General features: G+C 30.3%; 2 protein-coding genes across 8 annotated transcripts in view; one reads left to right on the top strand and one right to left on the bottom strand.

The window, feature by feature from the left end:
* Nucleotides 1-9,882, top strand: part of LOC141456851 (transmembrane protein 87A) — a 21,406-nt gene extending 11,524 nt beyond the window's left edge. The window contains exons 15-16 of one of the 5 annotated variants that reach the window (XM_074133187.1): nt 146-220; nt 8,466-9,882. In XM_074133187.1, coding sequence (XP_073989288.1) covers nt 146-187 — 42 coding nt within the window. In that variant the 3' untranslated portion in view covers nt 188-220; nt 8,466-9,882. Of the gene's footprint in view, nt 1-145 lie in introns of all 5 variants that reach the window. The other 4 variants (XM_074133186.1, XM_074133185.1, XM_074133184.1 and 1 more) reach the window with 4 other exon arrangements.
* On the bottom strand, nt 9,853-21,971 carry Iru (E3 ubiquitin-protein ligase Iruka). 3 transcript variants are annotated; one of them, XM_074133206.1, is made up of 9 exons: nt 21,745-21,971; nt 19,648-19,752; nt 17,580-17,644; nt 16,583-16,720; nt 15,021-15,181; nt 13,413-13,528; nt 13,225-13,331; nt 11,951-12,166; nt 9,853-10,028 (listed from the first exon to the last, which is right to left on the bottom strand). In XM_074133206.1, exons 1-8 carry the CDS (start codon nt 21,829-21,831, stop codon nt 11,953-11,955), a joined length of 993 nt encoding a protein of 330 aa, XP_073989307.1. In that variant the 5' UTR covers nt 21,832-21,971; the 3' UTR covers nt 9,853-10,028; nt 11,951-11,952. The 3 variants fall into 3 exon arrangements, with proteins under 3 accessions (XP_073989307.1, XP_073989310.1, XP_073989308.1); XM_074133209.1 differs by having other exon boundaries at nt 11,951-12,163; XM_074133207.1 differs by having other exon boundaries at nt 9,983-10,203.

The following is a 21,971-nucleotide window of genomic DNA, read 5'->3' as shown; positions in this document are numbered from 1 at the left end:
ACACATTCATATATTTTGTAATACGAGTAGTATTACAAGTAATACTTTAGTAATAATTAGTAGTATTTCGTATTACAGTAGTTTAGTAAATGTTAGTTTCATTTCTTAGCATTGTTGTTATTAACTATTTTCTTTTTAATTTCAGGAAATAATGACAACAAGATTTGAATTGTCAAAAATGCAGTAATTATATCTAAATGTAGTTTCTATTCTTAATAACGTAAGTGCTAGTCTTCATATTCGTTTTTTCTATTCTTTAATTATATAATATCCTATAAAATATTTGCTGTGGTTAGAGTACTTAATTTATGATGTTTACGTCCTAAATTTGTTAATATATGTTTGAGTTTATTTTTTAAAAAAAAGTAACTCCTTAATTAAGTTGAAAGTTTACCAAATTCCAGTCGTGTCCTAATTGAATCTTCATTAGAGTTCTAAATTAGATTTTTGTTCTTTTTTCTTATAATGTCGAACACCATGCACTTATCACGTTATAAGTTGAATTTATAATTGTTGGCATTTCATGATTTTGTTTCACGTTAAGTTATTTTACATTTTACTTCTCTTTCAAATTTGAAGAGTAAGGCAAATATTTTCACAAAACAATATCGCAAAGTGGTTGTTTGAAATTATAGAATTATTAAAATTTCTTATTTAAACTTATAGAATACTTTTTTTTTTGCAAAAATAATTGCAAGATAATTTTGAGTTAAGTACTACCCCCGTTTTTCTACTGAAAATAGGTATTTCATCGAGCTTCACATTACTCCCTCATTCTTGTCCTCTAACTTTCCTAACTTTCTTACGCAGTAGTGAACCTTTTCGTTGCATTTTGCTGTAGTTAGTTACCATCTGGTAGTTTTAACTTGATTTGCTTTATTGTGTTAAATATACGCAATCTGTATTGCACTTTATTTTTCGATATAACTAAACAAAATAATTCCTAAACAAAATAATATAAATTATGGACATGAAATTAAATTTACTGCTGTCGATATTATTATTCTTTCATATTCATGACCCGAAAAAGTTCAGGGCATTATGAATTAAACAGTACATACTTTTAGATTCTTCAGGACTTCCGGTGCACCCTCTGGGGGCATTATAGGTTTTCAGCATTCAAACCATTATTGTAACTCACTTCCTCAAACTTAGCTCTGGTTGTTTCTAGGCTTCCTTATAACTTTTTTTTTTTATTTTCGCTATCTACGAGCCTTAAATTAAAACTAACGATTACACGCAGAAAGAAAATTAAGGAGCAAAATGAGACTTAGAAAGCATTAAAAAACTTCGATGGATCAAATCAAAAGGCTGCTTTAAGAGAAAGGTAGACGTAAACGTGTCATTAGTCTTCTCTTCAGCCATTATATAGGATTCCGGTAGTTATTTGTAACCTGATTTCCACTTTTTTCTCAAGATGTAGGAGAACACCGATTAGGACCAGCACGGGAATCGGGACTCTAAATTCTGCCAGCAACCAATCAATAATTCTTTAACAAGTTATTAATTATCTCATAAAACCTAAGAAATTTAAGTGAAAATATTGTCAAAAGTAACGTAGAGGATTGTCGTCCAGATTTTAAATGAAGATTTAATGGAATTAAAAAAAATTTATGGCAAGGTAATGGTTAAGGAAGGTTAAGTATAAAAAATCGGAAATAGAGAATTTCTAAATAAAGCGTAAAGTTGCGTTAGGCATAGATGAATAAATTTATTGAAAAGAAAATTTACAAACCTGATTGTAGGAAAATAGTATTTAGGGCGGTATCTGCTCTATTTTGACACTCCAAAAGTACATTCAAATTTATAGTGTAATTAAGAAAAGAAGCTAATTAATAATCTATTTTAATGTTTGCAACAAATTCATTCTGTTATTTGATTTCTCTATTAGAATGATTTTACCATATTTCGATAAAAAGTTTTTTCTCGGTGGCTAATAAATTTTTGCGTAACTGAAATAAAGTTTGTCATTATAACTATTATAAAAAACAACAATACTGTTACTACTAAAGCTGTGTTTGTTCGGGCGGCGTCTTTGGCTTTCTTAATGATTTATTGAATTTAATACTGGTCTTTGTTAAAAAAGGATTAGTAACAAGAAAAATAATTTTGCTTCTTTTAGGTTTATATTCTCTTTGGTTTCCGATGTTGCTTGTTGGTCACCATCTGGTCATCTAATACATGTAAAGACATTAACTGGCACTGTTAAATTCGTTACCAGTGCACCAATTGATAATCATGAGAAAGATTCATATAAATAATACTGTGAACATTACATTTGTTGGGAGAAAGTTACTTTATTATGCTAGTTGGTTTCTTGTTGTAGTGTTTTACTTTTTAGAATAATGGTTGCTTTCGCGATTCTACGTAAAAACAACGATAATTTTTTAATATAATTATTTTTAATTTAAACAAAAACGTTGATGTTTTTTTGCATAAACCAGTATGACTGGCCATCGAGGGTGGGACTGCCATAAGTCCAGCTTTCTCCATCCAGCTTTCTCCACTAGAGAAAGCTAGGGTTCAGCCATTCATATATCAAATATTAATTAAAGTATTGCTGAAATTTTAAATTTGCAGAAACCGGTTAACAATCGGAAGAAGGGAAATTTAATAGTTTAGAAAATTAAATTTTTTGGAATTTTCTGGAAAAATAGAAAATATTTTTATTAAATACATCTTATTTAGAAAAATTATTTGCGGCATTGTGATAAATGTGGTAGATTGGACTAAGTTGCCATACACATTTAAGAGAGGGAAGAAAACTAAACTTTAACGTTCCCCGAATGAAATTTGATGATTTTACATTGTCGCTTAAAGAAACATACAAAAAAAAGCACAGAAATTTTCTGATTCTTTTGATGTATATAAATTTGAATCTGCTCAGAATTATATATACGAAAAAAAGCTATCAAGGGTATAACTTCTAGAGTTTTCAGTCATTATTCAATCATTTTTTTTTTATTAATTACACACTCCATTTATAATTCGCTTAAAAAACGACATGTCTGAACGTCTAATACATTGGCCCAAATATTTGTATAAGTTTTCATGCAAGTTAATTTTTTCTAAATAGTATTGAATATTATCATTTTCGCCAGAGGTTTTGAAATTGTGCCAACATGGCATTGCCTTTATCAAACTGAGAATCTCTCTTGTTCTGAAAATGTATATATTTGAAAATGTATCATAACTCACTTGTCTTTTGAAATTAGATACGTACGTGTTCTGCTAATCTAATTGAAGCAACCATCGTAAGTAAAATTATAGAAAGATTGTTTTATTCAATAAACAATCAATAGATATTTGTATTTTTTAATGGTTGATTGTGCACGATGCATACATATGCGAACAATGAAAAGGGTCTTTTTGGAATATTGTTAAGGCAACTGCGTTTGTCTCACTTTCAGATTAAAACATATATATATATATTTGCTTAAAATTTAACTGTTGCTTTGTTTCCTTTTAATTGTGAAATTTTATTAACGAAACCACTGCTAATTTGCCCAGGAAACTTCGAAATCGATCTATAAAGCTAAACAATTATTTTTGTAACTGTTCTAGGGTCAGATCTGTTGCCCTGAGATTAGCAATAATTAAAAATACATTTGTTAATCAATACCAAATATTTTTTATCAATAATTATTGATTTTAGCGCAATTGATAATTTAAATTAACACTTGGTCATGTCTATTTATGAATTTTTAAAGAAATTTATATTTGCTTTAGTTTACTTTAGCTGTATTAAGTGAAAGGGTTTTGCAGATTTTACAGAAGAGGATTGTAGGTGAATAACAAATCAAAATTTCATTAAATAATTTTATTTATCTTCAATATTAGAATTCTTAACATTTATCTGTTAAACAATTAAGCAATTTGGGGTTCCGTTTTTCCAAACGAGGGAAGACAAGTGCCTAATTTAGTTAATTGTGAAGGAAAATCATATTACGAGCTGAGAAATTATAACACAAAAATATTCGGTAATATTGTCAAAAAATCGTAAATTTTGCATATGCACAACTTAGTTTTTGAGATTTCAAGAGTGTCTAGATTCAATTGTATCTGCAACCTTATAGATGACTCGCAAAGAAGAAAGTTCAATAAGGTTAAAATGAAATATTTGTTTTTTAATAAGATTCGTAATTGAATTCGTAACGTATAAGCGCATTTTATTCAGTTTTATTCGCTGCATATTGCGACGAAGTTACCTTTTTTATTTAATTTTAGATTGAATATGCCATAGTTATTAGTAATTTATCGTATAATTTTGAGAAAATACCAAATAATTTCTATAAAAAAAAATGCAAGCTTGTGAAGACTGCTGAAATAAGCCTTTTTTATTTTTTTTAAGGTTTGATGTAACATTAATTGTAATGTGTAGTTTTATTTCTTACTGATTGGCAATTTATGGTGCCAAATTTAATTTAACAAAAATTGCCTTTGTGTAAATAACGAGTTTGTTAATTTTATTAAAAATGTATATTTATACATTATGTATTATTTAGACAGCTTTATCCCTTTCACCTTTATTTTAACGAATCAGTACATTGTGGCAGTTAATGTAGGGCACTCATTTTTGATTGATTATTCTTAAATTTAAATGTATTATATACATACTGTAAACCTTTGTAAATAAATATGTTTGTAAATTATTACCCATTCTTTCAATGATTTTTTTGAAATGCTCTATAATTTTTAATAATTTAATTAAGAATTTATTTTTCGAGGAAAGCTTTCATTCTAAAAATGTAAAATATTCTTGTTACATTGCAAAGATCTAGATTTTCTGAAGTAAAAAACAAAATCGTTAAGCAACGTTGTTGCTCGGTTTGTCGAATTGAAAGGGTTTCGCAGTTAGCCAACCACTAATCCGATCTCATTAAACATTTGTGTTGTTCTTCTGAATATAGTAGGTGAATGTAGTTAGGCGAGGTTTTGCATTTATTGTTAGTGCTTTTATATGTGGTACAAATTACAAGGTAAAAGAATTTTACTAAAAAGTTCCACTTAAAATTTGGTTTTCTGTTGACAATCTTCATGTGTAGGTGCATTCTACTGTAGAATTATCCTAGAACGTCTAGCTGGAATAAAATGGGTATCATTCGGCTGACTTGCACCACAAATTCAGGCTTGCATAAGCATATTAATTTGGAAAGATTATAAGGGTTGCAGATATTAAGTTAGAAAAGCTTGAGAGGTGAGGCAGCTTTCTCTTCATTTTGAAGAAAATTGCCAATGAAATGAAAGAAATAATGGACCAATAATTTCAGAAGTGACATAGTTTTTTAACGATATAAATAAAAACTTCATTTAGTTTACGCTAACACATAGTTTTAATGTACATAACTGTTACCTATGTCCAATTAATGTATAACATTCTCCTTTAAATTAACGATTTGCGTATTTTTATTGTAATTTATTTTAAATAACATTTTAGAAACATTTTTAAAATATTGATTATTTACATGATAAAATAACATGCTAAATATCTACCGTTATCGAGCTTTATATGATTCTTATTCACTCTTCTTTGCTTTTTGTCTTTTTATACTTACACATATGTATTGTTATATATTATTAAGATATCACTAGACACAAGGATTAAATATGTTTTAATTATTTTTTTATGTACTACCTATATTATAATAATTATAATAACACGAAATATAGGTAGATCAGATTTGTTATATTTAATTTATTTGCACAATGAATTTATACATTCAACTTTCCTAAAAGGAAAAGATCATCATAAGATTTCATTTGTGCTTGGCCTTTTTGCATGTTCACCTTTATCTGACGTAGAGCCGGTTACGCACTGTTGACCTGTCACAGTTTAGTGGAAAATTGGAAAGTTCATTTCTTTCGGGTAAGCAACTTCTCTCTAGTGATCAGCATAAAATCAACAGACTGATGCAAAGGTAAAGCCTACTTAAGAGATTAACTAATTAAAGTAATCCGATTCGTGAAGTCATTAATGAAGTCTCGCTGAAATTTGTATGAGCCCTTATATGAATAAAAAGATGGTTTATTAAAATCAATGGAATGAATTCTAAACGTGTACGCCTAGACACCTAAAAGTTCACATAGCTAATAAGACGAGGTAGAATAAAATGGCAACCACTGAGTTGGTAACAATAAATCCTCTAACGAGCAATGAAAGAAATACACAAGAAACAAATGATTACGCGGATCTCTACCATGAGATTAGTGTGATGAATGACATTTCCAGAGAAAATACCAAGTGGATGGAAGTGGCATTAATAATAACCACACAAGCTGCAGGAAACATGACATAATTTTATGTAAAAAGAAAAGTTATTTCAGCCATTATGAGATTTCTACCTTCAGAAAGAGGCCTCTATAAATTTTAGAGAAAAGCGGACTAAAATAAAGTAATTGCAGCCAAGTGAGTAAGTACAGGACATTTCTTCCTCAATCTTTTAATTAAAAGTAAACATAAATCATAGGACAAAAAACTCGTATCTTGATTCAACAAGAAATTCAAATCAAATCGTAAGATTTTTCTCAAGGACCCAACTTTTATGCTCTCGTCTGTAAAAAGACCTCTGAATAAGATCTTACGCGATTATCAAGATTCCACATTTATTTGCGCCAACATCTTGTAACTTATTACGCAATTTAAGCCAGTATGTTTCTGTCGTCGTGAGTCATGTACAATAGAAAGACAAAGTGCGTAACTGGTCTAAACATAAACGTTCAGGTAACTTCTGCTGATAAATAAAATTGAAAATAATAAACAAATTTGTCACATAGATTAAAAAGCAGTAACATGCAGTTTTTTTTATATAATTTATTTACAACAAAAATTTCATTAAAAAACAATAACAACTTGAAAAAAAATGGTCGGCTTTTAACATTCAATTCTTTTAATGGCAAGAAAATATTTTAATATCATTAAACGAAAGAAAACGTCCAAAAAAAAATTAAAAATGAACTTATCTGAAAAAAGACTTAATTAATCCAATACTTTATTTCAAAATGCACACATTAGATAAAACTGTTTATCTACTTGTTATTCTATTATCAACCAAATCTTTTGAAAAAATTTTGCAACTGCCTGCATATATCTGTTGATAACAGGTCCTATCCTCTGGACAGAATTATTGATGCACAAAACATAATAGTTAATAGTTCTGCATTCCTGTAGTCAACTCAAGAACTTCCTAAAGGAGATCAAAATTAACTGGGATAGGTGTATTGATAGCTTAACACCTTTCTCAGTCACTTTATTATTTAGAAAAGAAGCTGTTTTAATAAAACTTATTCCATAATGTTACAAGACGATACACTTTTCGAAGTTTTGGGAATGGATGTAAGTGGAATTAACATTTAGCTGTCTGTGCCAACTTGTATTGTATGAAAAAATTAAAATAATAAATAAAAATTTAATGTAACATAACACATTTCTAGTTGTGTGCCAGCAGCTAGAAAATGTTTTTTCAAATTTAAATTCCTGCAACTTTTATTTTGGGTATGAGAAAATAGGCAACATGATACGGTGGATCTATTACATGTATGCTAAAATAAGTAAAATAAAAAGTATAGATGTTGAAATATAACTTTTTTTCCAACCAACATTAGTATTTAATTGATCTCAAAGAGTGATGATAATGAACCGAGTTCACTCGGTTCTTCAAGGTAGCGTTTACTTAACAAACCAAAAATCACTGAGTTGGATGCAATTAAAACGTATTGAAGCAGAAGAAACATAATTTGCCAGCAAAAATCCTGACAAAGTACAATTTAGTAAAATAATACTGGGTATGCAAAGCTATCTGAGCCATCTGACACTAAGTACTGGTTTACTTAAGTTTCCAGGACACCAAAGCGCGTCCAGATAAATAGGGAAAACAGTAAGCCAGCAAGTAGAAGGAATGACTTAAAGAGTCCTTAATTATAGGACAAAACGAATCATGTGCCAGCGAGCAGCCGTAAGGTAGAAGAAAATGAACTGCGTATGCTATTTACTTACAACCAAAGAGGAAGCTTCGATCTGAAGCATCCTATTGCTATAAGGCAAAAAGATAGTTTGTACATATATGAAGTCCAAGACTTACACTACGTCCATAGTTTTTGCCATACAGCCGTATAAAGAGCTAGAAAGTAAGCAAATGGCTTTTAAAAAAACATCTCACACCGTAAATTAGAAATCTAAAAAAAAAACATAAAATATATCTTTACTTTTTTGTTTCTAAAATTCTAAGATTTTACAACCTTCATTTGAGCAATTTAGATGAAGTTTTAGCAGACCGAGAATAAATTCTATTCGCAATGTTATAAAAATCACCATCTGGCTCTGATATTTAAAGAACAAGAGTGTCTTGCAGTGGACAAGAAGTCGATAGGCGTGAGCAGCATGTGAATTGAGTACATTTACAGGCTAACTCAAAGTCCCTCTTGCTCATCACTCATGATGTAAAAATGATAACTTTTTGTTTTTTCAGGTTTTTATGCAATGATAAATAACAAATAATTTTGATCCCCTGTTGGAGGAAGATGTGAGATAAGGACGATCAGTTCTAAAAAAAAATAATAATAAAAAATCAGTTCGAGATAACAAGGGTAAAAAGTATTTTATCAGAGGGCAGTAGTCTTTGAATGGGATGAGTTAATTTCCGATGACACGTTTAAAAATGTTTGCCAATTGCATAAAATTAATTATCGTTACTTCAATACAACAATGAGCTTAACTACATCCCACAAAATATGTTTACTTACTTTCTATTTAACTTTTTCTACAAATCACAAAGAACATTCCTAATTATTAAAGGTTACATACTTGAAATAAATAAAATCTTCCTTCATTGTTTTCAATTTTTATTTTTTATAATTATATGTCACCCAATGCTTTCTTTTTATTCTTTAAATAAGATCACAGTCCATCAGTTTTTCTTTCAATACAAATTAAAAACAAAAACTTGTTAATCACAAACGTGAAAACGCTTGTTTAATTCTTTGAAAAATGGGCCCATTCACATCCTATTTCTTTTAAAAGAAGCAGAGTTAGAGTACCTACGACACTTACCAAATAAAATGACTAGGTCTCATTTTTTATTTTAAGTTAGGATATTTTTTTTCTCTTCTTTTTCTTTATATCAGACATATTATAAAAAAATATATTAAACAATTTATAAAGATTATTTTTACACAAACAGAGGAAATATGTAGATATGCAATAAATGACAAAATAAATTAATAATTATACACCGTTCCTCATCAACTCCTTCCACTTCTATTCTTCAGACCATATTTTCATTATTTACTCGAAGATTTTTTAAAACTCTTTTTGTTTTAAATATTGTCTATCGCCTAAATCAATTAATAATTGAAAGGGAAAATGAGAAATATTTCTGGGGGATATGGGGGAATAATTTACAATATATATATGTACACATATAAGCTTGTAAGTTCACTGATTTTGCCATATATTATATATATATATTTATAAAATGTGCTGCTCTGCATTATTGTTGACTATATTAACAACTATTTATTTTCTTTTAAGGTATTCAATATTTTTTTTTTTCTATGCAGTTTTCTCTTTATTTTTATTTTTCAAGGTAATCAACGAATTTTTTTTCAACATCTGAAAAATATATAGTGTTTTCAAAGCTTTAAGTTTTGTGTTTTTTTTTATTCCTTTACAAAATCCAATATATAGTTCTTTAGACATAAGAGAATACTCAAAACAAATGTACAAAAAAATTGGTGTGTTACAAGTACGAAATAGAAATTGGGAAAGTTACAAAGAAAATAGGGATTTTTCTTTCCCTCTTCTATTAATGATATAATAATTATAATGATTAGCTCCTTTGCTAAAATTGTAAATCCTTTTCTACTGTTTTTTTTTTTTTTTTTTTTTTTATACAAGTGCTTATCCAAGTTTTATGTACAACTTTGTTTCTTCTTATTCACTTGATTTCCATTAGAACAGTAAGAGGCGTAGGAATCTCTGTTTTCTTTGTTTTATTTTATTATTTTTGTTTTTGTTTTAAGGTAATATTCACCTGAAATTAAAAAAATATATTCAAAGTCTATAATATCTGTTATTTAAAATAATTTTCTAATTTATTTGCATTAAGGAAAGTCCCCAATCGAATAGAATTGAATCTTGATATAAAATTCTTCAGCTTAACAATTAAGCATATATTTGAACGAAAAATGTAGATTTGTTCTGTTTGGCTGAAACAGGTTGTGTAAGATGTCTGATTAACACTTCTTAAATTGTCACCTTGACTTATGAGTAAAGTAGTAATAGTTTTTACATACTAAATATCGCATTGACTTGAGTGCAATGATTATATCAAAGTAGCGAAAATATTTTTAAAAAAATACTTTACTCAATAATTAAATTTTTTATTTACTCTGCAACTGAATTCTCCTTGGCAGTCTCTTAATCATAAACACAAAAAAAGAGAAGGAAGTTCGGTAACCTGAATGGATTTTATTTACTACCTTGAAATTTCAAAAAATTAACGAAGAGAAACATTCACAAGACGTTCTTATTACGATTTTCTTGATCAGGACTTTTTAACATTAGAGACTTTGCACTTACTTTCTAAATTGATAATGAAGTTTCCTACCTAGCAAAAAAGGTATAAGACCAGTAGTGCACTGAAAAGGCTGTGGGCGTCTATAAACTCAAGAGCTTAGCGCTCAGGGGGGGGGGGCATAGAATGTAGAGGTGCCATTTACAAGAAAAATAGAAAACTGGAAAATCTTATAAGAAAAGATGTTTTGTGGTTTGACCGAGTTTCATTTAAACGTTACTGTCCATGACATTGAGGGACCGAAGCCAATTGTCGATGTAGACTTTCTAATGTTTTTATATTACTTTTGCTCAGAAAACTTGAAATCTAAACTCTGTACTATTACATAATTTTCTCCACTTAGTAGAAAGAGAAAGTATAAGTATAAGCGAATATTTTTAAGCGAACTTATAAATCTTGATTTAAACTTCTTTCAAAAAAAAAAAAATAAATAAAAGTACTGGTAGTCGTTCAGACTTTTTATTGAACAGAAACCAGTTCTAATTCGATAATTCACTTAGGTATTACTGACTTGATTTTTTAGTTTTTTATGGAAAAAAATCTTTTATTCATTTATTAAAATATTGTACGCACACTTATGCACACAGATAGTTTTTTAAATTTTATAACATTTTTAGGAAGGGATTAGCTATGCGGTTAGCGCATTGGATTCCCACGCGGAGATCCCGCGTTCGAATCCAGCTGCTGGCCCTTAGATTTTCTTTTCCTAGGTGCTTCTTACAGCTCACTGTAACGAGAGAACTGTCCGGAGGCCGGTAGTGTACTGAAAAAAGCTCCGGGCGCCTATATCCTTAGATGTTGACGCGCCTTAAATCATTAAAAAAATAATAATAAAAAAGTAACATTTTTCTGTCTCTTTTAATTTTGGCTATTTAATGGCGAGGGGGATGGTTGAACATTCTTCTCAAGAGTCATTTGGGTATAATATAAGGACATACCTATCCCCATTTAAAAATTAAGGCTTACATAATAACTAAAATTGGAAATTTGAAGCAAATCTAGAATCCGAAAGAAAGTGCCAATCTTAACCAATTTTTATTTTTTTAGCAATTTTTTTGAAAAATGGTATTCTATTAAAGTATATATATATATAATATTAAAGTCAGCTATTTTTATTACAAATTTTAAGTTTTAAGATCATTTAAATGACTGAATAAGCTCTCAAGTCCTAACCTGAGGTATTAACCACATTTTCAACGGAAAAAATATTTCCGAAACGACGCCATCAAATTATTAAGTTATTTCCGTCGAATTAAGTCATGATTTTATTTCAAAAACATCCTCCAAACATTAAAAAAAATTATCTTGATATATATATATATGATGGATAAATTAATCAAAGTATATGAAAGACATTAAACGTAAATCAAATTTAATACCTCTAATCAAAATCGATGTCCATATGAAAATCAGGCCTGGATGATGAAGAAGATGATGTAGACGACGTTGATGATGTTGACGACGAAGACGTCGAAGAAGGCCCAGTGGTACTTGACGCAGGCGCTGTAGTTACGCTTCCACCTCTTGATGAGACAGATCCTCCAGAAGATGCTGAAGAAGATGCCCTAGTATTTCCTCCTTCAGTTGCGTATCTACTAAAAGTAATCTTCCTTTAAGTCTTAGTAGATGAATACACAGTAATAAATATTGGAGAGGGAAAGAACAATTTATTTAATTTTATTAGTTACTAACGAGAAAATTAATCCGGAAATCAGTAATGTATTTAAATCATTTAGAAAGAAAATTTTGAAACAATTTTAACCATAATGAAAAAAACGAATGTTGTGATGAATGACGTCCGCTATTTGGACAGTTTTTATTGCGTTTTTTAAAATTACAACTGGCATTTTTAGTCTGAAAGCATTTTATTTCTGATAATTTTCATTAGAAGTACTGAAGACGGCAGAAATTCTTATGTTCAAAGCTCATCTATGAATCATTCTATTTCAACAAGAGCAAGTAAGATCAGCAGAATGAAATTTTAACTATCTTAAAAACCTCTTAAGCCATGGTTAAGTGATCAGCTTTCACGTCAAATAAGTCAGTACGAAGTAACGCTACAGAACATTAAAGAATAAGAAACATGTTTATAAAAATCAATCAATTTTCAATTAAAGACATTCTTATAGGAAGAAAAAAGAATTTAATTTCAACTAAAAGTCAACAATGTTCATTCATAATTCAATTATGAATTAATGATTAATTCAATTACAAAAATAACTTATCAAATTAATATTCAAAAGGTTAAATGCATTAATTTTAAAAAGAATTAAGCGCACATTTTCTTACCAAACATCCTGTAAGCATTTAATTTGGGTTCACCAGATTGGAGATTTAAAAAGGTTTTCAATAATTGACACCAATACTTTTAACAGGAAAAACCTCTAATTTCAAACATTATGATTTGATGTAAACAATATATTTCCATTTTTATCTAACCAAACTTTTCGTCTGGAAGACCTTAGCTCTATTAGACGAGGCGTCAAAAATATTACATGATTGCATGTTATTTTAATATGAACGAAAAGTCAAATAACAAATTGGGAAGCAAAACAAATATTTATTTCATTATATTTTGTAGAAGTAAATGCGGAGGTTTGATTACTGCAAAATGTAAAATAATAAAGTAGTTCATCTCTCAGTAATGAAGTACCTGAAGAGAGTAGCAAGACTATTGCCAACAACATTGGAAGAATTATCTGGATCTTCAACTCTTCCGTCTTCAGTGAGAGTTTTACGGCATATTGGGCACGTACCATGCTGTAAGTAATGGACATAAACATTAAAAAAAAAAAAATCAAGTATGTAAAACAATGAAACATAATTGTTAAGTATAGTTACAAGTTCTAGCCAAGGAATGATACAATTTTCGTGATACACATGTTCACAAGGTAACTTCCTTACTGGTTCATCTATTTTAAAATCTTCCCAACAAACAGAACATTGAAGATTTGTATCTGAAAGTAAAAAAAAGTATATATATTTAGTCAACTATTGGGGAAAGTATAAGGAATAACAGAACATGGGTACTAACTATGACTATGCAATGGAAGGTATAAATTGTAATTAAATAGTGAACTGATATTGATAAAAAAAATTAATAGAAAATAGAAAATAAAAAAGGGAGGTAGAAGATGAGCTAATTAATGATTTGGATGGATCACAGGAGAGAAGGTAGTCTGAAATAATGTCTAAAATTTGGGAAACAAAGAAAAAAAGCAGTGGGGTCAATTCAGATGAGTAGGCTGAATGGAAGAGATTCAATTTTTTGCCCATGAATTTCGATGTTACAATGTCGAGTGACAAAACTGGGCCTGAGCCCTAAAGTTCACGCTGCTTCCTCCTGATTTTCTACAGGCAGGTTTCAGTATTCCAGGTAGTAGTTGACTGACCTCGTTGCAGGAATTTAAAATGAAAACCACCACGACATTTTATAATTAGAGAAGATTCTAACGATAACTTTCTCGGTCAGTGGTCAATCGTGGAACAAATTTGGTCGAAACGTAAGATATCAATGCTTTAGTTAAAAAAAAAAAAAATGTGACGTCACCCTCCTCTACTCATTAACTGCTTGTTAATCGTCGATTAGCACGCTAAAAACAAGTGACTCCCAGATCATCGACGTGATCATCAGTTAATGTTAATGAACTGCCACTTCGTGAAAACTTTTCTAAGTAATCTCCACTCTAGATAACTTCCAAGATCCATAATTTCTTTCCCATTGGGCATTTTCAACATTTCAAAAGTTTTCGAAGTTGTTTTACCAAGTTAAAGTAAGAATTTTACTCAGCAACCCAGTTCGACGAGAATGAAATGTTGATAATTCAATAAGGACGAGAAAACACTTGCACAAGATCTGCTCTGATATGCCATGAAAACAAAGAGCATCAATCAAACGGTTAACGAGGTTAATTTATGGTTTTGAGATTCCAAATAAATGTAAAAGAATATTTAAAAAACTCCTACTCCTTGAGCAATTCGTCCCAGAACACTTATTGTACACACCTTGTTCAGTCATTGCACAAAGAAGTAAAAGAAGCTGACAGGAACAATAAGTCAGCATTTAAACTACCTCATTTCTCCCTAGAAATTGAGAAAACTGGCAGTTAGTTCATTAGAAGCAATCAAGTTCTTCTTTAGCGATCCTCCTGTGATCAAATGTTATTAAGTAATCAGGTAGGAGATGCAAAAGCAATATGACTGTAGATGAAATAGCTTAATTCAAATTATGAATTACTTGTTAATTATTATTTATTAATTAATGACCTATTTTTTACAAAGGGTTTAGCGTTCAAATACCAAATCTGGAGTTGCAGAAGATCATACTTTACTGTTTTTATTTTTAATTTCACAAATAACCAACCTTCAACTAGAACCATTTCTTCTGCTTAAAAAGTAATAATATTTGTAACTAATGCGAACATAAATAGATAAGTACAAAATACAGACCAGCTTGTTCCTTTGTGATGATTACAACAGGAATTTGATTGATTTTGTCCTTGGCTAATGGCGGTGGGCCTGTGGTATCCATTTGGTTCAAAAGTTGTGTCACAATGGCATCTAAACCTTCTCTTCCCCAAGCATAGTCTCCGGGATTACCAAGTAATAAACTGAACGTATAAAAATTTAAATCAGTTTATAGATTAGATATAAACATCAACTAACAAATATATTTAAATTATTATTTTACGTATATTAACAATTATTATTTTTTTAAAGTATTGATTTTTTTTGTATTTCTACTGTTACAACACCATTTAAAATGTTACAAGTAACATGGGTAATACTGAATTTATACACGCACATGCACACTTTTTTTACTCCGAGGGGAGAAGCTGCCCAGAGGTAACACTTCCAATTGCTGAACTAATTGTTCTCATCTATCGATATGGAAATCGCGAGGCTCCTGGCGTTTTAACCGCCTGAGAGAGTTATCTGGAATGGTGCAAGATGAGAGGTGGTGGCCAAGGTATTAGGGTGGGAGATAGCATTTTTGATAACGAGATTGGGCTACTAGATTGTCAAAAGGAATTTCTAGGTCTTTGTAAATGGTTAAATTTGAAACGTAGAAGGGAGAATAACTATTGTAAGAAGGATTTTAGCTTGAAGGGATTGTATTGTATGTATGTATTGTATTGTATTAACCGCGAAGTACAATTCCGTATGTCCAGGTCTTTTGTCGTTTGTTGAAAAACTGTATCTGTGATCAAGTAGCCTTTTCACTACTCGGTAACGTGTGTTGAGTTCAATTTTTCTAGTTGTGTGTGAGGGTTCCAACTCTTGTCCATGAACCGTCCAAGGAAGCGGACATTGTCGTGAGGAATTGTAGTAAAATTGGAAGGAGATTGATGCGTTGGAGGGTAGAAGTAATATTTTGGGATTTGGTTTCATTAAGCTGAATTTTCCATTTTTTACGCCACACATGCGGAGCAGAATGGAGTTCAGAATATAGTCGTACAACTGACATTTTTATCAAGAGTTAGGTACAGCAGGTTGGACTGATTCAATTTCATTGTTTTTACCTGATTTAAGCTCACTTTTCATTACAATTTGTAAGTTGAAACAAAAAAAAGTCAGCGAGTGGAAACAAACGTCAAGTCGATGAGCGGATTTCTAGTGCGTAATTATTAGTGGAAAATTATTATTAGTAAATAGTTTTATCGAAACAGGATAGTTTATTTATAATTTAAAGCACCAATAGTTCTTTCAGAATTTTCAATTCCTCAGAAAACTTATCCATGGCACTTCTATTTTCATTAAGTTATAAATTAAGAATTAAGGTATTTTGTATTGATTTAAACAGTAATACAAAAAAAAAAAAACCGGAATTGTTTTCTTTTATTAACTGAAAATGATTACCAGTTTATTACAATTACGTCATCACGTCAAAGCAACTTTTTTTTTACGGTACTGTACCATACAATCATACATAAATTCTTTATTACCACTGACAGTGATTTATCAATTAAGAAGCTGAAAATTATGATTTGAAACATTTTTAAAATACTTACACAGGTCCACCACCACCACGCCCTGTTCCCACGCCTATAGTATTTGACCCCATGGCTCCCCAACCGACTCCAAGATTCATCATAAAATCTTGAAGTATCGTCTCCATAGGTTCATACATCTGTCTTGCTCTTCCTGCCCTATAAACAAGAATGAAGAGAATACTCTTTGAATTTATAATAGAAGCTGGGAATAATCATGATTAATTAAATTCTTTTTAGTTTTTCGTACACTACACTTTTAAGGAATACTACAACCAGACAATAAAATTATATGGTACATAATATATACATATATTGTATTTTATTTATACTTCAATGCCTAGAAGTCATATAATCACTGAAAGGAAATCATATGTTTCCAACAAATAGCAGTCGGTGAAGTTCATTTATTTGGCGAATATGATGGTATGTCTTTATGAATGTATCTGGATGACTTAGTTTCCGTTAGCGATGGTCATTCGAATGTGCAGAAAAAAAACTTCCTTTACCATAACTACCATCAATTAGATTTACTGTTAAATATATAAAACAAAGCTTGTGGAAGTACACAAAGACGATCAGAAGAATTAACACAAATTTTATTTTTAGTTAATTTTTAGAGTAGAATTATCCGAGTACCTTGACCTCTCGTTCGGCAGATATGGATTGTTTAATAAAGTATCGCGTATAGTTTCTGCAATTAATAAATGTTCAATGGCGCTGTCTCGGCTCGTATATTGAAATTGAAATCAAGGATTTACATAGAATGGCGTTATTACTTACAGCCTCCTCACAATATCTACGTCGCCGCCCGGACGAGTGATGTTTTTTTTTCTTATTTGTTTAATTAATTAAAATTCCCATATATTAAGTGTAAACTGTTCTGTCTGGGCACTATTATGTCTGAGTACAGGTCTCAACACAAGCTTAGCCAAATATTTTAGACGACCCGTAAGTAATTATATTAATTCGTATAAAACATTTTTAAAAAAAGCAAGAAAAAGCACAGCCTAATTACCTGCCTGACCGCCTGCCGCGTCCTCCTCTTCTCTCTTCCAAACCATTTAGTACCTCGTGTAGTAACTAAAACAAACAATTTATATTAAAAGCTCCACCAATTTGCTAATCAGCGTGTAAGATATATTTGTCACTCTCTTAATCTTGAAATAAGTGTCCTTTTGAAAGAACTACACAACCAATTTGTTATCCTCTGTACCAGGTATAGCTAACAAGTTGATCGCGATTGCGAAACGATTGTCGGTCGATCACGGCCAACACGAAACGATCTCAACGCGCACCCATAACGTAGTCGTGGTTCTCACAAAAACAATAGTCGTTTAGCTCGATAGCTTAGTAACGTCTTTAAAATTTTGTAGTATCCATAGTGGTCACACTTTTTCTTAACATTACTTGTGTGCAAAATGTCAGTACCTTCTTTCTATGCTTTAAATTAAAATCATTACAGTTTTTTTGCATTTAAGTTCTCATGAAATTGAGTAGTAAAACGAAAAAAAATCGAAAACTTATTATTTTCATGAAAAATGGGAACTTGACTACTTTTTTACAGAGATGATTGGTGAAACTTGGATGAGGAATTTGTCGTTTCTTACAGATTTTACATCGAAATTTGGTGACTTAAATTTAAAATTACAAGGGAAATACAAGACAGTAATTGAAATGATCAGCTGTTAATGCATACAAAAAAAAATTATTATGCTAATAGAAGATCTTAAACAAATTAATTTGCCATACATGGCCGATCACCTTCAAAAACATTCAAATTGCCATTAAAATATTGAAAAAAATGTCAAGATTTATACCCAGAAGCCTATTACGTACTTAAGACACGCCAACTGCGGTCGGGACTAGTAAAGGGAATAGAACCGGATTGACCCCTTCTTTGCAACCCAAACCCCAAATGATCCGGCAGCATTAGAATAACATCATTAATAGCATCTAGATAGTCTCCTACACCATTATGGAAGTAAAACCAAGGAACAAAATAAGTATCTTGAAAAGGTCGAAGAAAAAGAAGATAGAGATTTTCACTTTTTGGAAAGCAAGGAAGTCCAGAACTGGGATCGGAGAACAGCTAATGATGAAAGACGAAAATAGAAAACGTAGGACAGATAATTGGCTTATAATTAAAATCATCAATCGGCTGATTCCATAATAGCCAATTTTTAAAAGAAGGAAATAAAAAATTATAAATTTTATTAAAACATTTTTATGTTATAAGAACAGTAATCCTTGAAACCCAATTTTTGTATAATGCATTCCAATAATTTTGGGTTGGTGAATTATGAAATAATAAACGAAAACTGAAAATTAAACTTACTTTGCCTATTCTACGGCAGAATTTTTTTAAAAAAATTATAACTTCCTTTAACCACATAACTCGACAAAACTTTACTCTAACTCGTTCGAAGTTTGGAAAAGTACATAAAAATCATCCGCCAGTAAAATGAATGATGTGAATGTATGTTTAATAAAGAAAATTATTTTTGACCAGTTTTAAATTATATATTACAAAGCCCATAAATATTATAATAATCCTACATCGTTATTTCTAAATTTAAGGAACTTCAATATCTACAGTCATTAGCGCCAACGAAACCTACCTGGTGCTCTATCGGCCAACAGACAATGACAATCTTTCTTAATGCAGACAACACTGCCTATCATCATAGAGACTTATAGGAAATGAACTTAATATTACTGTTTTAAGAATTTAAAAAAAAAAACAGCAATAAAATTTGGACTGGTTATACTTTCAAACAACCCAAAAAGCGATAATGCTTAATAATAAGATATAATGTACATATATAGACTCCAATATATACACGTATAAGACTCCAAAAGAGAACCCCAAATATCTCTTTATAATACCAGTAATGAGGAATGTTAAAGCCACTTACGTCATACAATAATTCATACAAATACCCACTATCAGTAGAATGCAAATTCAAAGAAATATTTGCCTATCAATTAAGAACACTAACTGCTATATCTTTTTTTCTTGTCTGTTTACTAAAACCATTACTACGGAACTATTTTTATTTCATAAGTAAATAAAAAAAAATTACTTCAAAAGATTGAACCTCCAGTTCTGAGTCGCTTTCATCATGTTGCTCCGGAGCATTTTCTAATGCTTCGATGAAACCAGACTGACAATTTGGGCATTTATAATCCTGTATAAAATAAAAATTTGAATTAGCAAACAAAAAAAATTGTGTAACAATCACGGATTTTAAAAAATTAGATCTTGGTGAAAAAAATAGGCGCCACTTATTTTCTCGTTCCTGAATTCCAAAGCATGACTTTGCTAATTTCCGCAGTAGCTAAAATCACTTGAATCAGAAACAAATATATTAATAACCTGCATACGCAACAAGATATGATAAAATTAGCGCAATCATCAACTCAGTTTCCTTAAGATTATATTGGATTTTACGAAGGAACACTTTGTCTTCATGATATCTACTAAGTAAAATTTTGTCCGATTTTCAGACGGTCTTGCCGCCCAACGACCGAATTAGGTGTCAGCGAAGGAGCGGAAGCACACACTTTAGTTTGAACACTTTTTATAACATACAAAAATTAGCAATACGTGGGATTCAAACTGAGGATCTCTCACTTACCGCTACATTAAACCCTACCCGGTATCTTCAATTACCTTTCATTAAATTTTAATATTTGTTGGGGAATGATCAGTTGAATGCCATTTTTGGAACGAAATCTATAAAATAATAAAGAAGAGGAAAACAGTTTACTTGTTAAATCAGAGAGTCGCAAAACAACAACTGTCATCGGTCTTAATATTCTGTCGTCTAAGTGGTTTCTTTATTGTAAACTACAATGCCCCAGACAATAGAATCTTTGAACAGAAATTTTATGATAATTCTGCGCAGCCACAGACCCGGTATAACTATAATCGAGCCCAGTATGCTATACTACTGTCTTCAGAAGAGCTTAGGTAAGAGTTTATCAATCTTCATAATAAACTAAAAACATGTACATAAAGTGTTACTAGTTAGGTATATATAAAAAAAAAATGAATTAGCAACAAAAACACAATACTGATCAATACCCTACACATTAATGTATGTTGCCGAATTTTAAGATACACAATTAAATCAAGTTCTGAATCTATTAACGTTTAAAAAGACAAAAATTCTTATGAACTTCGGACACATAAAACTTCATTCCTAATTCAGCTAAACTTAAATAAAATAGAATTACTTGAAAAAAATTGTGAACATAAAGTTAGAAAATTATAGCAAAAGGAGTGATCACTACAAAAAAAAATATGAAGAACAACTGAAAAATATTACGAGTTCAATTATAAATATACAGATAATGTATAAAACAAATCCTGATCAAATTTTTTCATTCGACTAAGAAGAGAAACGGTTTCAGTAGCAATATGATTGCACTCACAGTCTGTGCTAGTTATTTTCAGAATACACTCTGCAGTTTTATGTCTTACCAAAGTTACTAGAAGTTCATTCAACGAAAAATCAATATACAAAGTAAATTCCGATAAGTTACTTCAACAAGAAATAAAAATATTCGATACCAAGAGATTAAGAAATATTGTTACAGAAATGGACATGATGAATCAGTCAGTTATGGAAGGACGTCCTTGACAATCAAATGTTTTCATAAATTAGAAGCCTCACTTACACCTTTAAACTACAATTTTTAAATAATCTAATAATTTCATAAATTGTCTCTACATAGTCAGTTAAATGTAAGTTTAGGCACACCGAACAAAGTTACCATACCCTCACAGGATTTTACCATTAAAGGTTCTACCAAAACAAAATATTTGTTCTTAACGTTATCTAACATTAAGTTAAAGAAAAAAGTTCTTCATAACAAAGTGTCAACAAGAATCAATTAGGAAAGAATTACAAGAAAGTGTTTAGCAGAATGAAATGTCGGTGTTAACTGTCCCTTAGAATTAAAAGTTTTGTAGATGAAATTTAAATACACAAGACATAAATTACAATACAATACAACCAAAGTGTTCCAAACGTAATGATTCACAATAGTTTTTAGTAAAAGAGCGGAATAATCCAATATTGACCTGGGAAGGCAACCTTCCTACCACACAAAGTTGTTTAAAATTATAATCCAGAAATAATTTATTTTGAATAGAATAATTAAAAAACACTCACAGGTAATACAATAGCAATTTCCCGACTGCATTTGTGGCAAAAAAATCTACTAACTGGCAAATTTTCAACAGCAGCTTCATCGGCCATGTTTCTGGTGAATTCACAGTTCACACACACAAAATGTTGCCTTCTTGATCTTTCGCCTTAAGTCATCTTGCTACTTTTGCAAAGCACTTAACAGAATTATAAGAATAGTTCCCAATTTTCTCAAAGGCCAGTCAATTAGG

Source organism: Rhodnius prolixus, unplaced genomic scaffold, assembly GCF_049639745.1.
Source record: "Rhodnius prolixus isolate KJV_2025 unplaced genomic scaffold, Rpr scaffold_10, whole genome shotgun sequence".
NCBI lineage: Eukaryota > Metazoa > Arthropoda > Insecta > Hemiptera > Reduviidae > Rhodnius > Rhodnius prolixus.
The sequence above is the reverse complement of the archived record's forward strand: the minus strand, read 5'-3'. Positions and strand labels throughout refer to the sequence as shown.

Bases quoted from the DNA above. Each gene is read 5' to 3' on its own strand.
- Iru (XM_074133206.1), bottom strand. From the start codon at position 21,831: ATGGCCGATGAAGCTGCTGTTGAAAATTTGCCAGTTAGTAGATTTTTT. The intron at 13,529-15,020 runs GTCTGTATTTTG...TTTTACTTTCAG, and splicing joins CATCACAAAGGAACAAGCTG to ATACAAATCTTCAATGTTCT. The intron at 12,167-13,224 runs GTACTTCATTAC...GATTACTTTTAG, and splicing joins AGTCTTGCTACTCTCTTCAG to TAGATACGCAACTGAAGGAG.